This window comes from Dunckerocampus dactyliophorus, chromosome 10 (assembly GCF_027744805.1).
Source record: "Dunckerocampus dactyliophorus isolate RoL2022-P2 chromosome 10, RoL_Ddac_1.1, whole genome shotgun sequence".
Taxonomy (NCBI): Eukaryota; Metazoa; Chordata; class Actinopteri; order Syngnathiformes; family Syngnathidae; genus Dunckerocampus; species Dunckerocampus dactyliophorus.
This window is the reverse complement of record NC_072828.1, coordinates 12,172,602-12,192,137: the sequence shown is the minus strand read 5'-3', so window position 1 is coordinate 12,192,137 and position 19,536 is coordinate 12,172,602. Positions and strand designations below refer to the sequence as shown.

Below are 19,536 nucleotides of genomic sequence, written 5' to 3'. Positions count from 1 at the left end.
TCTTTATGCAGCGCTAGATAAGTGCGTTCCTGAGGGCTCGCCCCTCGCCGTGCATTCTACTAGACAATAAACCGCCACTGTGAGGCACTGCGCTTCTTTTTTTTTTTATGATTTTAAATGTACAAGCCCTAGCGTGTGACAACTAACCAAAACAAACGATAGTGGCAGCAGCAGCATTCCAACATGGTTTTCTTTATTCAAACAAAAACAGTAAAATGTTTGATCAGCATCAAGTGTTCTGTTACACAGCAATCATCAAACCACTCAATAAAGGCTTTAATAATGCTAATATTATAATTAGGGCTGGGCATCAAGTCTTCAGCATCGATGGAAACCGGGACTAACTTTCTGATTCTCCTGGGATCGTTCAAATGTTATTTCGATTCCTCATTTCGATGCTCACTTCGGCGACCAAAAGAAATAGCCGCGAACACCAATGAAGAACAAACCGGCAAATACCAGCGAAGAAGACAGCTAAAAAGTTTGTCTTAACTTAATTTTAAAAAAGCGTCTGGCTGAGTGCAACACAATGATATCATGCCAAGGACGGTGATTACTGTTCACACATTCATGGTGTAGGAATAACAGAGTACCTCGTATTTGAGGCGCTACGGCAGACTTCCTCTAAGCAATCCAAATCAAGGAAGTCAAACAATAAATGACGTCTGTCTCATGCCAGTGTAACCAAGGTTTTCAGGATGCTAGCGAATGTGGACGTTCGGTGTAAATAAAGGACGGGAGCTACGGCTACGGCTAGGCAAGTTCATTTATTTGCACAGTCACAGGACCTTCTCAACTCACACAACACACTTCCGGCCATCAAAATAAGAGTGTTTTGGGCTATATCCTGTTTAACAAAATAAAGATGTCATAAAAAACAGCTTACATACATCAACATTGAGGAAAACAAAGTATACAGCTTTTCAAAAGTAAACATCTTCTTCCTGTAAGATATTCATCCATCCATTTTATATACCGCTTCTCCTAATTAGGGTCACGGGGGTATGCTGGAGCCCATCCCAGCTGACTTCGGTCGACAGGCGGGGTACACCCTGGACTGGTCGGCAGCCAATCGCAGGGCACATATAGGCAAACAACCATTCACACTCACATTCATACCTATGGACAATTTAGAGTCGCCAATTAACCTAACATGCATGTTTTTGGAATGTGGGAGGAAAGCAGAGTACCCGGAGAAAACGCACGCATGGGGAGAACATGCAAACTCCACACAGAAATGCCCAACGGAGATTCAACCCAAGTCTTCCCGATCTCCTGACTGTGACTGTGTGGCCAACATGCTAACCACTAGACCACTGTGCGGCCCTTGATATTTATATACTGGTTGAAAATAGCCCTGTAAGAAATTCATAGTAAAGCTGATAAAAATGTTCATATTATTAAACAATTCATGGAGAATTACAGACATTGCATCCAAAAAGAATTCTGGTTAATTACATCATTTAAACCATGCAAACTTTAATGACCCTGCCTTGTACAAGCACTGGAATCGAGAATTGTTAGGAACCTGAATCGAAACGAGGAATCTGAATCGTTCAAATTCAAACGATGCCCAACCCTAGTTATGATAGCCAACTTACTTTAAAGGAACACTGGGAAACTTTTTTCTTAACAGGTCTTCTAAGTTATTATAGAAATATAAAATCAAAAACGGTTTATTCTTCTTATTATTTTTATAATCATGACCTTTTGAGGGTTAAATAGTTTTTAGATTAGATCGTGCCAATTGTTCTCAAGCTTTTTACATTAAGTACCACCGTTTTTGCTACTTGTACTTATCAGTGTTTAGCACTGAGTATGTGGCTTGTGGCATACAAGGTGAGTCAAACATTAATACTTTTGAAAAATGTTACTTGAATATGGATCCAGTTTTAGAGAATCTTAATTTAAATAAGTGCTGTGTAGTGATACTGCACTATAGAAATTTATGCAAGTATTCCATATGTCTCTAATTGAATTTTTATCCCCCCAAAAATCCACGATGTTCTTGAGTACCACTAGGCGGCGCCTGCGTGCCACCAGTGGTGCTATCAGTTTGAGAATCCATGTCCATCTGTGCCATAAATCTTCCCCTGTGAATCATTAGGGTCAGTAAACGCATCACACACAGCTGCCAAATAAAGTACAACAGTGTAACCCTCCAGACCGGCTTGGATATAAATAATACTACTAATGGACGGTAAAAAGAAACACTGGAGTGATGTTTGAGTTACTATTTCGGCAAAGAACCAACATAAGCATTTTTCTGTATGCGGCATGAAAAAAGTATCAAAATAAACTTTTTTTCAAGATTCCAGTCCTGTGTCCTAGTGAGCGTTCCTACACGGATTGTCGGACGTCTGGCAGCCCATGTTGGGAAACTTCACCTGGACGCGGAACAGTGTCCCGTCGGCACACATGCACAGTTTGTACCTCTCGGTGGCGCCGTCAAAATACACGTCCCCTTCTGAGTTGGGGATGCGTGTGGCGTTGAACATGACCGACCCGTTGAGGACAATGCTGTTCTCCTGGAAGAGGAACAATGAAAGTTTCAAGTTTAAGGATTTTGTACCATTTCTGTGTATTGATTGGCAAGGCTGTATTAAGGAGGGTAATGGGGCAGTACCACACCAGGTCCAGCAGATGGCACTGCCTTTCATATTTATTACAGACTACAGTTTAAATCAAGAAATTCCTAAAAATGTTGGTCTAATAGTGTTGTGGATGTGGATTGTTTTTTTTTAGGCATTTTTGAGTTTGCCCTATCAACTCTGGCTGGAAACATGTGGCCATGCAAATGATTTGACCAAAAATAATTCCTTTTTTGCAATTCCTTTTTTTTTTTTTAATAATGAATTAGTCATGTCGATGTTGTTTAGTAACACTGGAACCTCAAGAAGACGCAAATTTCTGGGAAAATATGCCTCTACAATTGCAAAAATGCAGTCATACAGTGCATGATGTTAGCATGACTACCATCACCCCACAGGTGTGTTTTTCTTCTTCTTTGGCTTTTTGGGTGAAAGACTGAACTACGTCAACAGGGAGTGTTAAGAGGAACATGAGAAGAGAAGAAGATAAACAGGAAGTTGCATAAATTAAGCAGACTCCCTCTCTATCAGTGTCCCATTACTATTGTCCAGTGTCACCATATGCATTCAATTTCAGCAATAAGAGATGAACTTCTTTTTAGACTTGTGTGACAATTATGAATGTTAAAATGTGACATGCTTTAGTTTCAATAGAGACACTTTGACCCGGAATAGATTATTTCCATTGTGGGTCAAACAGCGTCCCAGGACCAAACACTACAGCGTATACTTACTAGACATCGACCTGTATGGTTTTTCAGGGCCGATACTGATTTTTAGTAGTCAAGGAGGCTAATAACAGATATCTGGAGTCGATATTCATTTGCAGTAAAAGTGAAAATATTGGCAACAAATATATTTTTCATATTAGGTTTAAATAGTTTTATATACTTAAATATATGGTTGGAAATAATAATTTTAATAATAACACAAACTACCATGGATTCCATATTACTATAGGTGAAAACATAGTGCAATAGTGTTTGTGCTTTGTGGTTAAGGAAGCCGTAGTAACTGATGCAATTCCAGTTTGTTTTTTAATGACACCCTTATTTTGTTTCCACAATTAGAGTTAGACAGTATGTGGCAAACGATGCTGTTATTTTGAAAGCTGGAAGTGTGTTGAGAATGTGTCATGACGGTTAAAACAGCTGGGTGGTAGAATAAACATGCCTACCATCCTTTTTCCCTCAGAACTTGATCGACGCCAGCAGGCATTGTAACAGTCACAAGCGATAAAAGACAACACAGTGTAAACACACTCATACAGCATGAGTCGCACACACAAAGCCACTCTAGCATGCTCTGCTGAACTAAGCTAACCAAGTTTCATTCTCGCTCTGTAAGAGGGGCGTTTCAATGGGTTTTTTTTGCCAGTTCTCTCCGGTGCAGACAGAGAGGCTCGGCTGGCAAAGAGGCTCAGAGGCAAAAATAACCCAGTTTTAAACTGACCTCTTATTGGCCATCCAATTTTAAAAAAGGCCAATGCCGTTATGTGTCCAAATGCAAAATATTGGCTCGGCCGATCATCGGTCAATCACTAATACTTACAGCTCTGAGCTCGATGTCCCCACCCATCTTGAACTCGACGGTGCGTCCCATGATATTGACCCCCTCGTTGCCCCGAATGATAGCCTTGCCATCCCCTCTGATGTTGAGGTCTGACGCGGCGTTGCTGGTTATCTTGGCAGAAGATACACTTTGTATATTAGCTCTTTTCTGTCTCGTTAGATTGTGCAAGTGTACCTAATGTTACAGCGAGAGAGCAATCACCCTTTCCGTGGACGCCTTCTTGACACTGAGAACTTTGACGCCTTTGGGCAGGTGGAACTCGTGGTTGTCGTAGTCGGTGCTGAAGAAGGTGGCCTGAGTGCGAGGGTCTGTGAAGGATATTCCCACATCGCTGACCACCGATGTCTTGTCCTTGTCCACGCTCAGCTTGGAGGTGCCTTGCTGGAACACCACCTGGAAGGACAAACGTGTTCAGTCAAGCGTTGCACATCCAACGTGAGTGTTTCCCGTACGTGTGTCCTCACAGGGTTGTTGTTGCCGACAATGACGAGGTCCTGGTCCTTACGACCTCCCACAGTGCTCTTGTGCAGCGGGTGGACAACGCCCATGTCTGCTTTCTGCTTGAAACGTAGAAGACCCGATTCATGAAACTCCATGCTGTCGCAGCCATTTGGACCGATGCGGATCACTGTCCATATCACCAGTGTAATCTGGAGGAGGAGGACAGTAGTAGACATAATGAAGGCCCGCTCCTCTCAGTTGGTTGACCTCCAAATCTCATTGTAGGAACAGGAAATAATGGAAATAATCTGCTCCAGGGTCAAACTGCTCCCATAAAACCTTTATAAACTATACTTGCAAGTCACATTTTCACACTCTTGACTTACAAGTGTAAAAATAAGTTAACCATCGTATAAAACATCAAATTGTGCACGTTTAACTTAATAATGTGTGATGGACAAATAACGTAAAAAGAAGTAGCACTTTGTAACATTCGTACATGTCATACAAGTGTAAAAAGAACTTCAATAATGTATAACTGCTTAACAAATGATGTACTCTTAACTTTGATGACGTGTGACAGACACCTAATGTGCTGTATAAGGGAGAGGAGAGTGACAATCGTTAAACATATCGCGCTTTTAAACTATCGCAATTGTTATACAAGTGTAAAAAGAAGTTAACCACCATTTTGCAAGGCTTAAAAACAACAAAGTGTGTACACTTAACTTTGATGTGGTGGCCATGTAACGTATATTGAAGCACAGGGAGAAGCTGGCTAAAAGCGAGTCAATACGTTCCGTATGTTGTGTAAATGTAAAAAGAAGTTTATCAATGTATAATTAGAATACGTGTAAACTGACGAACATGCAGAGGGAGATCACTACGTTTGCCTGGGAGGTGTTTTTTCTTATTACCTTATAATCAGTACTAATTGTCGCTTTAGGTTACCATCTCTTTTGTTTGTTTTTCTCTTGCCATCACCACCTGTGTGGTGTATAACAAAAAAAAGTCTGACGTCTTGCAAAATTGTCTAAAGCCACCAATGTCAACATTTGTGTGACTTTCAAGGTGTATTTCTTCCAGAGACTGTGGTCAAATTCAATGTGTTACCAGAAGATTGGCAGAAAAAGGATGTAGCTCGCAGTCCTACGCACAATGAGGTTGATCAAAGCCAGGAGGAAGAGGAGGACGATGATGCACACGGCCATGTTGCCCTTCCGCCCCCGGAGGCCCGTTTTGTGGAGTCGCTCTTCCTCGATGGGCACATAGCCTGCTCTGAAGTTACTGTTGTGCTCCTTGTTGACATTTCGTCTCTCGATGGCCTTTTCCCGCATGGACTTCTTCCCTGGCCCGTTGGTGCTCTCCTGAAATTGAATAAACAAATAGGTCCAATACCATCCAAAAGACAGCAAACACTTTAAAGGTAGATAAACAATAGGTGCATGCCTAGTGGGATACATTAAGTCTCACGTACGGGCCTTTTTTTCCAATGTGTCAGCGCAACATCACATCTCCTACAATTCATGTGTGTTGTACGTGAACGTCTCATCATTTTTAAGCGTCTTGTGTTGGAATGCCCTGAGACCGCCTGTCTGTCTGTGCCCATCACTAAAAATACACGGCTCCCGATTTAGCATCATAATAAGACCCAATAAAACGCCACATTTATCTACTCTTAGCGTTAATTCGCCGTCACACCGGCCTGCTAAAAGGCACATTTTGCACATTTAAATGCAACACAGCCCAAGTAATAACAATTAGGACGCGTAGACCAGTATTTACGTTCTAACAGCTAGGTGTCCTAAACAGCGCTGAGTTGTATCTCGATTTAACACAATCGCGTAAATAGCCCCATAGAGAACACGACAGCAAACTGTGGAGTGTGTCATAAACTGAGAAAACGGCTATAAATGTAATAAATAGTGAAAATAGCGGACCTGCTCGGACGCCATGTTGACCCTCCCTCTCCTGTTGGCAGAGTGCGGTGGAGGAACGTACCACTTTTCATCGCGTCGTTGTGGTCAAACAACATCGCGTTGTGATGGGTGAAACTTTAATGTCAACGCTGGCTTGCGGCAAGACAAACTATAGTCAACGGCCAGTATCTATAACGTCGGCTGGAAGGTTCCCAATACTGCATAATTTCGCTTTCGTAAGATGGCACATTCCGCTGCAACCAGCCAATGGGGGAGGTTCCCAAAATAGAACACATTTTCCATGGCCTTGGCAAGGACCCATCCATCCATCCATTTTCTATACCGCTTTTCCTTCTTAGGGTCGCGGGGACCTACAGTTTATAATTCTTAAAAGTTATATTAGTAAATATTTGGTGACTCCAAGACTATTATATTATAAGACTATAGCACAGTAACTAATTGTGGTTCTGGCTGTTCGTGAAAGCAGCAAGACAGTAAGCAGAAACCACTTGCAAGAATTTACATTTTGCACTGTTGGATCTTAAGCAGGTTCTAAGTAGAGTTTCAAAATGTAAAAAGAAGAAATGGGAGTGAGACAAAAACATTTTTGACTAAGCAATTTATTGCAAACAACTATTAATGGCTGTTCATCAGCTTATCAAAATTTGAAGACCATGGCTAAAAAAAACAGAAACCCCACTAAAATAGAAATCAGATGTTAAAAAAGGTGGTGAAGATGGCTTCATGGAGGGCATCAACTGTCTGGAACTGATGTCCATTTTTTTAACTTCCCTTGCCGATCCATCCTCAGATATTATCAATTGGATTTAGATCAGGGGAACACGCAGGATGGCGACCAGTCCAGGGTGTACCCCGCCTCTCGCCAGATTCTGTCCAATGGTTATTGGACATTCGGCACTGGTAACAACCTTCATTTGGGCCAAGGATCTTCCCGTGTCAGCCACGGACAGCCAATCGGCTCCTGGGGCTCAGGGCCGGTGACATTTTTTTGGGTCTACCACTTGACTTTTTTGTTCCATAAAAGGAACAAAAAAGTGAAACTTTTAAGAAGTTTAAAATGACACCGTCCAACCTCAGCAGCGATTTCCATTTCTATTTTTGGCATTTAGAAGCTCTACGCAGATCCTCCTTAAAATCCAATAATGCAATTTTTCACCTGGTCTAAAAATCAGGAGTGTATAATGTGAGCTGGGATTAGACCGCAAATAAAGTAATAATGTGTAAAATGGTGAGAATGCAATCATGTGGGTGAACTGTTTTTGTTGAACTGTATTACAAATCCTTTCATCATTTACTTACCTCAGCAAATCAAGGAAATCTGTCAGAACGACAACAACAAAAGTACATCAACTCTCTTCTTCTGTGGCTTTAATTGCAAGACCATCCATTGAGCATGCAACAAACAGCACCTTCTGTTGCATTGATGAATGCTTGCTACTGCTGTTGCATACGCGACCTGCACCTAGCGTTGGGCGATAATGCAAATGTTGGTATCAATTGGTATTGCTGATACTGATACTTTTTACTTGACATTTTTCAAGATCATTGAAGGATTTTGTGAGTTTGCCTTGAATTTGTTGTTTGATCATGGTTAGAATTAGAATAAAACATAGGACAAACATTTTAGGTGAACAAAAAAATGTATCAGCACACATATTTATGAACAATTTATAAATACAACTGCAGTACTGTATATAAGACAATGTTACAATATCAACTAAAAGTACAATTATTCCCTGTTATTACATACAATTGTTTCAGCAACGTAAAGTCAGAGATTAAAAATTAGATTCATGCCATTAAAACAAATAACACACTAAATGCAGCTGTAATTAATGTATCAGAATTAATGCTATAATTTGACATCCCGAGTTATTTCATTTCTAGATGGCTCTAATGTTAAAAAAAACACGTATTAAGAAGGTTGTAGACAGGTCTTCTATGCTCTAACTACGAAATATTCAATTTATAAATAAGGAATCCTACTTCAAATTTCACTTACAACCATCGGGTCTGGAACAAATTAACTATGATAAACTACTGTGTAGTGCAAATATAACTAATCAAGCCCAGAAAACTACTGTCTCTCATTCAAATTGAGAGAAATTAAAAGATTTTGAGCTCATCACACTAGAATACAGTACCAGTGAATACCTTTTGGTATCGATACTGTCGATGTTGGATCGATCGTGCTACTTGCGGCAGGTCTTTGTCAACTTCTGCAGTAGATGAGCAGTTTGGGACAGTCCGACATGCAACGACGTGTCTGTGTCACTAACCTACAAAGATGAGGTCTTCGGTGTCATTTGACGGTATGACTTTACACTTGGGACGACTGGAGAGCGAAAATGCACCGAGTGGGGGCGCCATGCTAATTCCAATGACGCGCTATCTAGTTAGGAAGGCTAGTTAAGCTACATTTAATTCCTCTAAAGTCGTGTCTAGATATGATTTAAAACACATCAGAGGCCACACAGGCTCAGTTTGTTTAATCCTGTTGCTGTGAAACAAAGGCCAGCAGCGAGACGTCGACACACCTGTGTGAACATCTTTTTTGTCCTTAACTTTGAACTCGATGGGCCAAACGAACAACAGACGTCATTCATGTTGGTCTCCAAGCGGATTGTATGTAGGCGGGGACAAGGAGACAACCTTTTTTATTGTTTTTTTTTTTTTTTTGTAAGACTTTGACTCGCTTGAGGGACAAGCTCAAACATGGCGGAAGCTTTAAACTTTCTGATTAGCAACTCCTGCTTCAGCGGATTACTGGACAAGCTGCAGAAATGGCAACTAGAGTATCATGTAAGTGCATTCGTAAGTGGAATACCGTACATCCAATCACTGTGTAAATATGAATAACTTCACCTTATAATGACGTCAGTTAACATTTTGAGTCCTCGTTCTAGTTTGTCGTACTATCATTGCTAATTCATATATTCAGAAAATAAACTGCAGATATATCGCACTAATTTAACGCAGATTTACAATTTCAGTTTGGTTGCCATGGAAGTGTGTCGCAATGGCTAAAGGCGGACGTTTCCAAAGAGCTTTTACTCGTAAAGATGGCTCACGGCTTGTTACTTCCAGGTTACTTTCCGTTCGTCCGAACCCGGAAGCCGTTTAAATCATCGTTTTGTTACTTGCAATGACAAATATAATGCGCAGCGTTGTATTTCACAAAATTTACTGTAAGTTCTCATTAAACAGTTGAGACGACTAACTTTTAATCCAATGCAATAATTTATAAGTACATGTTCACAATAACAATGTCTTGCGAAATAGTACAGAGTATCCACTTTTGCGTGTTTTGTCGTTCCCAAGGTCATTTCCTGTGACGAGAACATGAACAGGTGCTGTGAGATGATAGAATTCACGGCAAAAATCCAAGCACAGCTCTTCGCCATCCTTAATTCTGTAGCTGCTGAAGGTAACTATTCATGCACGTGTGAAGCTGCTATATACTGTATGTGCATAAGAAAGTTATTTTTATTTATTTTTTGTTTGTTTTTTAAACCTGACCTAAGACTAATGAAAATAAAAATGATATCAATAAATATCGTATACATTCTCCCCTTGCGACTCAGGCAAACACACAGATGGAGTGTCTGCGATCAAAACACGCTTGCTGCCGTGCCTTGGAACTTGCTTCTCAACGTCAAGGCCACCTATCACCAGCAGTGATGCCAGTTTCAGTCTCATGCAGGTGACCTCAATTCTTAAAGCTCGCCTCATAAATCCCAATGTTGAAACTACAATGTCAAGGCCGGACAAGCCTGTTCGTCAGCCTTAATTAATTGTTTGATTGTGCATCCTCAATCAGGATTTGGCAGAAAAGGAGCGTAAGATCACGGAGCTGACCAGCTGCAACAAGAATGACATGCAGTGGATGGAGTCGCAGCTGTGCTCCACTCGGCTGCAGCTGGACTCGGTAAAAGCAGAGTGAGTCTTTGATGGAAAAGACGCACATTGAAGTCAATATACATACAGTATGTTTTAGGAAATATGGAAGACAAGACTGTAGCCCTTTTTTTTTTTAAATGTCACTTCTTTACAGGTGTGGATTTTACCTCCATGGTTTGGCCTTTTTCAGAACTGTTTCTATTGGCTTTCACCCACTTTAATTTGCCTGCAACATTGAGGTTTTAACTAAAATGTATCTAATGTATTTTGATTTTTTCATTTTTTTCCCATGGGAAATGGAAATATGTAATTTACACCTATTACACCTTTTACACACCACTAGACAACATCAATAGACACACCCTTATCATGGATAGATTTCTTTATTGTCACTGTAAATAAATACAACAACAATTGAAGTACAAAGGTGAAATATGGGGCATAAAAACTACATAAAAAGCAATAAATAAATAAACACTACACACAACGAATAGTGCTTAAAATAGTACCGAAAATAGTCCCTTATATTTTCATAGTGCATTATTGAGTTTGTTGATGGCTTGAGGATAAGGGCAGAAGGTCGAACAGGTGGTGGGCAGGGTGGGATGTGTGTTTCAGGACAGTGTCTGTTTTTTGGAGACAATGGGAGGTGGAAATGGATTCAAGGCTAGGTAGGGTTGTGGGTTATTTTTTCAGCAGCTTTTATCACACTTTGTAGGTCGGACATCTTGTCCAATAGTCTGCTTGGGAGGATGGTATTAAAGCAAAAGTGACGCAGCCTTGCAGAAAACAGTAACTGTTGTGACATTTTTCTGCATGCTTTGAATGGGGAAAAGTAGCGCCATCTATTGGGCAAATGTAAAACTACACAAATGAAAGCCAGTAATCCAATGGAAATGTAAATATGCATTGTGTCAATGTGTCAAATTTTTGTGTAACTTGGCCAGTCTAATTTAAGGAGCTCCTTTTATTTTTATGATTCCATTTTATTATTATTAATGTATTATTTGTTTCTAAAGAATATAAGGGTAACCGATAACTGTCATACAAGTATGCCAAGTGAGAACATTAAAACAGGCTTAAGTTTCACGAGGAATGACGAAGGGGAAATGTGAATGTGTGAATGCGTGAACGCTTCTCATTTTTTTACCATTCTTAATTGTCACACAAGTGTAAAAAGAAGTGAACCTCAACAAAGCAGTGGATGCTAACCAACTTCCTTGTCTTGTTTTACATCCCAGGCTGGATGACGCTCACAGGGACCTGGACAAGACAAAGAGCAAAACAGTGACCACCCTGCTGGCCACTGAGGATGAACTACGCACACTGAAAGACGAGTAACTGAACCACACACACATTCACCTTCTAGATGATTCATTTCTATTCATCCTTGTTTGTTTGTCAGTTTGAGGTCAGCACACTTACAGATAGAGCTTTATAAGAAGAAGCTGGATTCCTATCACGATTACGATCGGCAGGTGTCCATGTTGAGGGACGAGGTGTCCTATCTAAGCGCTGACAGGTAGCACATGATGACAACCTAGACCTACAATCTACACTACATGCAAGTTCTTCTTTCTTCCAGGCTGGCGAGAAGCAGCTCTTTGAGTCCGCTGGCGAGAAGCAGTACGATTTGTGCATTGTCAGGCCTCAGGCGCTCCTCCAGCCCCATCAGGTCCGAGGTGACCCCCCGGGCACAGCTCACTAGTTCCTCCCGCCTGCTGCGCGTGGTGTCACGCTTCAGTGACCTGTACGCCGTGGAGCGCAAGGAGGCCCAGTTACAGCTTCAGCAGTACATCAGCGACTTGGAGACGGTCCAGAGGATCATCTTCATTGCCGTGGTGGTAAGACTCGCTGTTGGTGGAGGTGAACAAAAGCACAAGTCTTTTTGTTTGTGCTGCCAAGGTGTTGCGTGCCGTGGTGGGGTTGTGTGTTTTTATGCATTCTTATGTTGTCATGTCCCAGGAGTCTTTCAAGACAGCTAAACTGGCTTACCGCCTCTTCAGGCTGCGCGCTCGCAAGACTTTGTCCGCATTTCACTTTGGGCCCGAGAGTCTAGAAGATACCATCTTGGACTACATAGTAAAAAACCAGGACCTTTATGACGTGCAGACCAGCGTAGATGTAGGAAGGAACAAAAACACATCATCCATCAAACATTTAGCACAGGGATGAAAAGGCCTCTGTACTGTATGTGTGACTTTGTGTTTGGTGTGTACAGGATGTACTCAGCGCCATGAACCTGAATCCTCAAATCGCCTCCAACGCAAAAGCCAACCTTGACATCATCAGCCCCTTGATTAGGGAGGCATGCAAGGTGGCCTTCACCATGCAGACGCTGGACCCACCCCTCTACCTGCACTTCGCCAGTGACGGAGAACATTTCATCAGCAGCAAGTATGGCGTAAAAAAACTAACAAAGATATACTCCTGATCAACATTTTAAGACCAGTTGAAAAATGGCAAGAATTTACATTTTGTGCTGTTGGATCTTGAAGAGGTTCTTAGTGGTGCTTCACAATGCAAAAAGAAGAACTGGGAGGAAGACAAAACATGTGAACATGCAATGCATTGCAAACAAGCATCAAAGCAGGGGTCATCAACCTGTCGATCGTGAGCTACTAGTCGATCTTTGGGACTTGGCCAGTCGATCACGAGAATGTTAGAAAAAAAATGTATTATTATATCAGTGCCCTTCCCTCCTGAAGAGTGACCAACAGGCACACATTTTGACCAATGAACACGCCTGTACGCCTCGCCGCTCTCCAGGCATGCAACCCGCAACCCACCAGGAGTTCAGTCCCCAAAACCTGGTACCAGCGCACGCACACTTGCTCATCTCGCCCAACAACAGGGGTTCACCGACAAGCCAAAGAGAAAGAGAGAGAGAGTGACAGAGCGCAGTGATGTGCCTGAGCACATAACAGTAGCTATTGTACGTTAATACGGCTCACAATCTACCTTCGCTACCTCAAAATTAAGGCACAAATATAACTCCATAGACGTGCACCTCCAAAAAAACCCCTAGACCTGCAGCTCTCTAGGGCTGACTATTGTAACGCATCGACCGGTCTCTCTCTCCTCAAACCGCTCACTCGCTCGCTCACCCACGACACTGAGCCAACAAGCCGAGATGTAGTTTGCTCACAGAGCCGACGCCAAAAGCTCGACGAAGATCCACAAAAGTAGAGGTGGCCAAAGTGCAGCCCGTGGCGCATTTGTCATTGCATCACTGCAGAAACAAAATAAACTTTAAAAAACAGCAAAAATTGTAAAAATAGAGCAAAAGGCACAATGGGAAAATGCTGAAATGTTGATGCCAACAACCAATAACACAAAGCTTTGTATTTAAAGACAAAGCGTTAAATATGTATCACTTTTTACTTTACCTTATACAAAAAGAAAAAATATATATCATGTACCGGTAACGTAATACATAATTTAAATATACACAGTATATCTATTTTTTTCTTGGCATATGTAGCCGCTACTCTTTTCTTAAACTTTGAACCCTGCGGCTTTTACAACGGTGCGGCTAATTTATGACCATGTTCTAATCTCCTTCCGTGACTTCAGAACGACTACTAATCATTTAAATACTGTGCTGCTCGCAAGTCAGTGAGGAAACGGTAGGTCTTTCTTTGGCGGGAGCCAATCACGAGCTATAAGGGAACTCACGATGAGCTTGTCAACCCAGTGGAAATCGCAGGAGGTCATTGCGCAATACAACAGTCTGACTCACGGTGTCATCTTAGGGCTAAAAGCTAAAATCATCACACCGCAACTTAACACTCAAAAGGTAGCTAAGAAATATCCAAGACAAGTACCAATACGAGTTTGAAATAAAAAACAGCAACTATTTTAACTTCCTCCCATCATGCATTATTCCCAGCAGAGCAGTTTATTGGCCAATGGCTCGGAGCTCGTGAGCTGCCGGACCACCAGAGGGAGCTCATGAGCTTGAGAACTCATGAGCTCAGAGCTCATGGATTTGATGATCTGAAACATTTACGTGTGACAAACTGTATATGTTATCTGTATGTGAGCTTCTAAAACACGGACATAGATGTCATTTGGAAATCAGCCAAAATAAGATGGAAAGAAGTAAATGTAGGTAGTCTACTCACAGCTACAGCTGTGGGTTCAGCTTCAGCACTTGTCTGCCCCTCCTCTCTCTCTCTCTGCCTGTTGTAACTCCATTTGATGAAGTCCGACATCCGTGTATTCCTGTTCATATAAGTATTCGTTTGGTTTTATGCTAAAAGGAATGTCACCATCACTTGTTTCGTAATCAGACATGTTTACTTTCACTGTCCCAGCAGAAAACACTGAAACAGGTGATAGAAATGTGCGCAGCAGTTGACAGCTGGCGGTAGCGCGCTTTGCTACCAACGGAGAGAAAATAACGTTGAGCGATGGTGAGGTCTGAGCCTGAGGATCCCATTGCTGAGTGCAGTCCAATAACCATCAGATGCTGTCTGTGAGAGAAAGGTTTTAAGAACAAAAAAGGGTCTTCTTGGCCACTGAGTCTCCTTCGACGCTACAAAATTGGCACAAAATACCACAATATAAACTTTTGATCAGCCGATGAGCAGCCTATGTCACTTCAATGGCTGTTTGGTTGCTGACTCAAAAATGTGTTTTTGTCTCAATCCCATTTCTTTTTGCATTTTGAAGCTCTACTTAGAACCTCCTTAAGATCCAACAGTTAAACTGGTCTTAAAATTTTGATCATGAGTGTACAGGGCACGTGTATATTATCAGGTGTATTTTGGAAGGATGTCAGAAGAATCAGCTCATGGGACACCCTTTAGCATTTTCTTCAGTCTCACGTTTACAAAAAGCTAATTCAAGCTATACCACACACAACAACATTTTCTCTGTGGTAAATAAAAGCTTCATTTAAGCAAATCAGAACCTTTCAAGTTAGTGAGACAATACAATAACAATAAAACAATAAATAACAAATGTTAAAAAGAAACTTTGTACTATTCATCCATCCATCCATCCATCTTCTATGCCGCTGTTCCTCATAAGGGTCGTGCGGGTATGCTGGAGCCTATCCCAGCTGACTTCGGGCGACAGGCGGGGTACACCCTGGACTGGTCGCCAGCCAATGGCAGGGCACATATAGACAAACAACCATTCACACTCACATTCATACCTATGGACAATTTAGAGTTGCCAATTAACCTAACATGCATGTTTTTGGAATGTGGGAGGAAACCGGAGTACCCGGAGAAAACCCACACATGCACGGGGAGAACATGCAAACTCCACACAGAAATACCTAATGGAGATTTGAACTCAGATCTTCCTGATCTCCTGTGTGGCTAACATGCTAACCACTAGGCCACCGTGCGGTCCAACTTTCTGCTAATATATTTTTATTACATTTTTTATCTTTTTATTATTACAATATCATTTTTAATCAAATGTGTATTTTATTAAAGGATTTCATATTTTTAAACAATGCCTTATTAAAAACGTTTTAAACAATTGAGGTTGTTTCAAATAAAATGTAATTTTATAAAAAGTATTTTATTAACACATTATTATATTATGAAACGTTTAAAAATGTTTTCTTGAAAAAAATAAAACTAATTGTCCCTTTTGCGTACATGAGTTTTCAAATTAGTTTTACCCCAGACATAAATATGATAAAAAATTACAAAAACATTTAGAACAAAATGACAATTGCAGACCAAGGAAAAATGTAATGCAATTTCTTTTTCTTTCTCACTTTTCAGTACCCTAAAATGCACAATAAACAAAATTATGAGTTCAAGAAATAATAATTGAGCATTGAATTTTACGTTTGTACCAGTAGAGGTCCTCCTAAACATATGAAAAATGTATATACAGTCATGGAAAAATGATTAGATCACCCTTGTTTCTTCAGTTTATTGATCCATTTGAATGCCTGGTACAACTACAGGTACATTTGTTTGGACAAATATAATGATGATAACAAATATAGATCATAAGAGTTTAATTTAAGAGCTGATATCTAGCAACTTCCATGGTTTTCTTGATGATAACCAAAATCACTTCAGTTCTTACATGATAGCTATAGCATTGTACTGCCAAACGATGTAACTCTTATTTTGTTGTCATTGTTCTGTTTGTCCAAACAAAGGTACCTTTAGTTGTATCAGGCATTAAAATGAACAAGAAACTGAAGAAACAAGGGTGGTCTAATCATGTTTTCCATGACTGTACAGTTGTCTCACACTTCTTGGCCCTGACAGGTATCGTCGCAGTCATGACTCGGACCTCTCTTCTCAGTGTGTCATGTACCACATCTGGCCCGCTCTGATGCAGGGCAACACGGTGCGGACCAAGGGGGAAGCTGTGACCAGAGGAGCAGCTCTGGTACTGAGCCTGCACTGACAGTCACACGTTCACAGTTGACCTTTCATGATGCATGGTTATGTTTGTGTGCTTTACAGTGGAGTGGCCCCGGCAACAGCTGCGGAGTCAACAATGTGCGATCGCGTTCTCTCAGTCCAACTCGCTCTCTTGTAAGTGGCCATCTTTGTTATATCCATGGCTTTCTGTTTGATTTAAGTGCACATGTTCTTATGACACATCCATTGACTTGAATGTGCTCTATGAAGAACCCGCCTGATTTTGAGTAATCCTGGCCTAGCTGAGGTCCAAAGTCAGACTGATATGTTTTCTTACTGTCTGAGCAAGCACACTAATGATTTTGAAGATGGCCAAGGTGGCTGAGGTCAAAGTTGAAACCAGCAGGCCGCTCCTCGTTGCCTCAATCAACCACTCCAACTTGTCAGCCTCTCTGTGTTCTGTCCATACAAGAATTTCAAGAACCAATTCTCTGTGCTTGCAAGATCCCTGTTGACTTTAACGGACGTCACTAAAAGGTTGCGGTCAAAGGTCAAATCTGTGCACATCCCTTGCAACCTTTGACATTCGCAATTTCAATTCATCTTCAAACATCATTGCTGTGCTGTGTGAGAATCCTGTAGGTTTTGAATGACGTCTGCAACATGGCCATAGCGGCAGAGGTCAGAGGTGACATTCGATAGCAGATCATTATTCCGGATCCCAAAAATAAATTTCCACTGTCACACTTGTAGGCATGGGTCTCAAAAATGTAGATACTTCCAGTCCATTTAAAAGCACAAAACGTTACGTTACGCTGTCAAGAACCTGTATGACTTGGAATGGCATCTTCTCCTAGATGGCCCAGGTAGCGGTCACATTTTTACATTTCTCACAGAATTTTTCATCTCAGCCTTAAAAGTTTTAGGTTATTGCTCCTTTTTTTGAACAAGAACCCAATTGACTTCTTTTTTTTTTTTTTTTTTAAACTTCCCTTCGTCTGCTTCCCGTGCTTTCAGATATTTAAGGACGGAAGAAGCTTGTCTCCGGATGCTCTGTCTGCCAGCTGCTTGTGACCATCACCATCATGTGTACTCAAATCCGATTCAACTGATGTGTTTACATCTGTGCTCCCAACGAGGTGTCTCCACCCATGACTGGACACCACCACGCTGATGGGCCAGCAGGCGGAGGCCACTGCATTAAAGGCAGCTACGTGAACAGCTATACGACAAGTACAGTCCTCAGTTTATGACTGTGAACATCAACTAAGGACACACTTTAGCGATTTGATGACTTGGTGCTAATAATGATAATCGTCCTCCAGTATCGCTTGATTCGTTGATTAATCGTTCTTAGTGGTTTTATTTTGTCTCCATTGCAGATGTATATAAATAGTTTGTACTGTGTATGCTCGCTTTATTTGTTTTTGTCTTTTTTTTAATTAGAATTTTTGCAAAGTAACTTTAGTTTTGTATGATTGTCATTTATGAGACGACCGTACTCTTTGCAGCAGATGTAACATTGGCTTGTATTCAAGTTAGAATATTTGCAGCACTTTTGTCAATTGTTTATTTTTGCAGTGTAGCAATAAAATATATTTTGGATGATATAAAAAGTGTTTTTTTTTCATATTTTACAGCATATTTGAGTGTATAAAATAGAAATTACAATTACTCAAACACTTAACGGCACTGCCTCAGGAAGGAGTGCAGGTTGTCTAAAAACCAGAGGGTTGGTTCGAATCTCGCCTCCTCAATCCCAGTTGCTGTTGTGTCGTTGTCAAGACCCTTCACCCACCCTGCCTCCAGTGCAGCCCACACTAGTGTGTAAGTGTCAAAGTTTGGAGTTTGGAGAGGCCGTTGCGTGAATTGGCAGCCATGTTTTCGTCAGTCTACCCCAGGGCACAGCTGCCCTACAGATGTAGATGACCACCACCAGTGTGTGACGGTGGAGTGAATGAATAATGGGTTCTTACTGTAAAGCTCCTTGGGTGTCTAGAAAACCAAATCAAATACAGGTACTACTCTTGGTATTGATATTGTTATTGAGATCGATCCGCCCACAGCACATCTGAACAGATTCCCAGAGGTAATCCCTGGTATCCCTGATACCGCCGAGAATATTTCCATTCATGCGAGTATCCTTGTGCATCATCTCCAGGCGTGCCTGTCTGACCCCCTTCCGTCCCGTCCTGTCAAACTAATTCTTACAATCTGCTCCACAAACCATAATTAACATCTTGTGTCCATCATTTGCTCCGTGAGGCGTGAAGTGTGACATGAGGGTATGCAGTCTAAACATGCATACACGCTGCTCTACATTTGGTTCGTGAGCAGGGGCGGGCTTACCATTAGGCAAACACAGGCAATTGCCTGGGGCCCCGAGACTTCCAGGGGCCCCCAAGCGTCTCATAAAAACTGATATTGATTTTTTTCTTCAATTTAAAGTACTAGTCTTGTTTCACGTGCTTAAAACTACATCAACATGCGTCATCCTTTATAAGTGTTTGGACCGCTGCCCCTTCCTTCTCATGCAATGGACTATTCCATGTTACTACGCATGTGTAGATTGATTCCGTAAGAGGGGAGCAAAACAGACTTGTTGATGCAGAGTTATCAGTGTTGCCAACTTGGCGACTTTGTTGCTAAATCTGGCGACATTTCAAACTGGGTCGCCGGGTTGGATCTAAAACATAAATGTTTCTTAATCTTCATTATATTACTACTCATTACACTCAAGCC

General features: G+C 41.4%; 2 protein-coding genes across 2 annotated transcripts; one reads left to right on the top strand and one right to left on the bottom strand.

The window, feature by feature from the left end:
• Positions 1-207: 207 nt before the first annotated feature.
• sgcb (sarcoglycan, beta (dystrophin-associated glycoprotein)) lies at positions 208-6,659 on the bottom strand. The gene is made up of 6 exons (XM_054788786.1): positions 6,545-6,659; positions 5,762-5,971; positions 4,628-4,813; positions 4,365-4,556; positions 4,143-4,274; positions 208-2,528 (listed from the first exon to the last, which is right to left on the bottom strand). The coding sequence occupies exons 1-6, from the start codon at positions 6,557-6,559 to the stop codon at positions 2,328-2,330; spliced, it is 936 nt and encodes a 311-aa protein (XP_054644761.1). The 5' UTR covers positions 6,560-6,659; the 3' UTR covers positions 208-2,327.
• Positions 6,660-8,862: 2,203 nt separating this feature from the next.
• Positions 8,863-18,378, top strand: spata18 (spermatogenesis associated 18). The gene is made up of 12 exons (XM_054790976.1): positions 8,863-9,346; positions 9,866-9,971; positions 10,129-10,247; positions 10,365-10,483; positions 11,686-11,781; positions 11,850-11,966; positions 12,030-12,288; positions 12,410-12,568; positions 12,666-12,841; positions 16,696-16,819; positions 16,897-16,968; positions 17,812-18,378. The coding sequence occupies exons 1-12, from the start codon at positions 9,260-9,262 to the stop codon at positions 17,866-17,868; spliced, it is 1,491 nt and encodes a 496-aa protein (XP_054646951.1). The 5' UTR covers positions 8,863-9,259; the 3' UTR covers positions 17,869-18,378.
• The last annotated feature ends 1,158 nt before the right edge of the window (positions 18,379-19,536 follow it).

Excerpts from the sequence above, each read along its gene's own strand:
- sgcb (XM_054788786.1), bottom strand. Across the intron at positions 4,814-5,761 it reads TGGCTTTGATCAACCTCATT|ATTACACTGGTGATATGGAC; the intron begins GTGCGTAGGACT and ends CTCCTCCTCCAG. Across the intron at positions 2,529-4,142 it reads GGGACATCGAGCTCAGAGCT|GAGAACAGCATTGTCCTCAA; the intron begins GTAAGTATTAGT and ends TTCCTCTTCCAG.
- spata18 (XM_054790976.1), top strand. The coding sequence starts at position 9,260 with ATGGCGGAAGCTTTAAACTTTCTGATTAGCAACTCCTGCTTCAGCGGA. Across the intron at positions 9,972-10,128 it reads TAATTCTGTAGCTGCTGAAG|GCAAACACACAGATGGAGTG; the intron begins GTAACTATTCAT and ends CTTGCGACTCAG. Across the intron at positions 12,569-12,665 it reads ACGTGCAGACCAGCGTAGAT|GATGTACTCAGCGCCATGAA; the intron begins GTAGGAAGGAAC and ends TGGTGTGTACAG.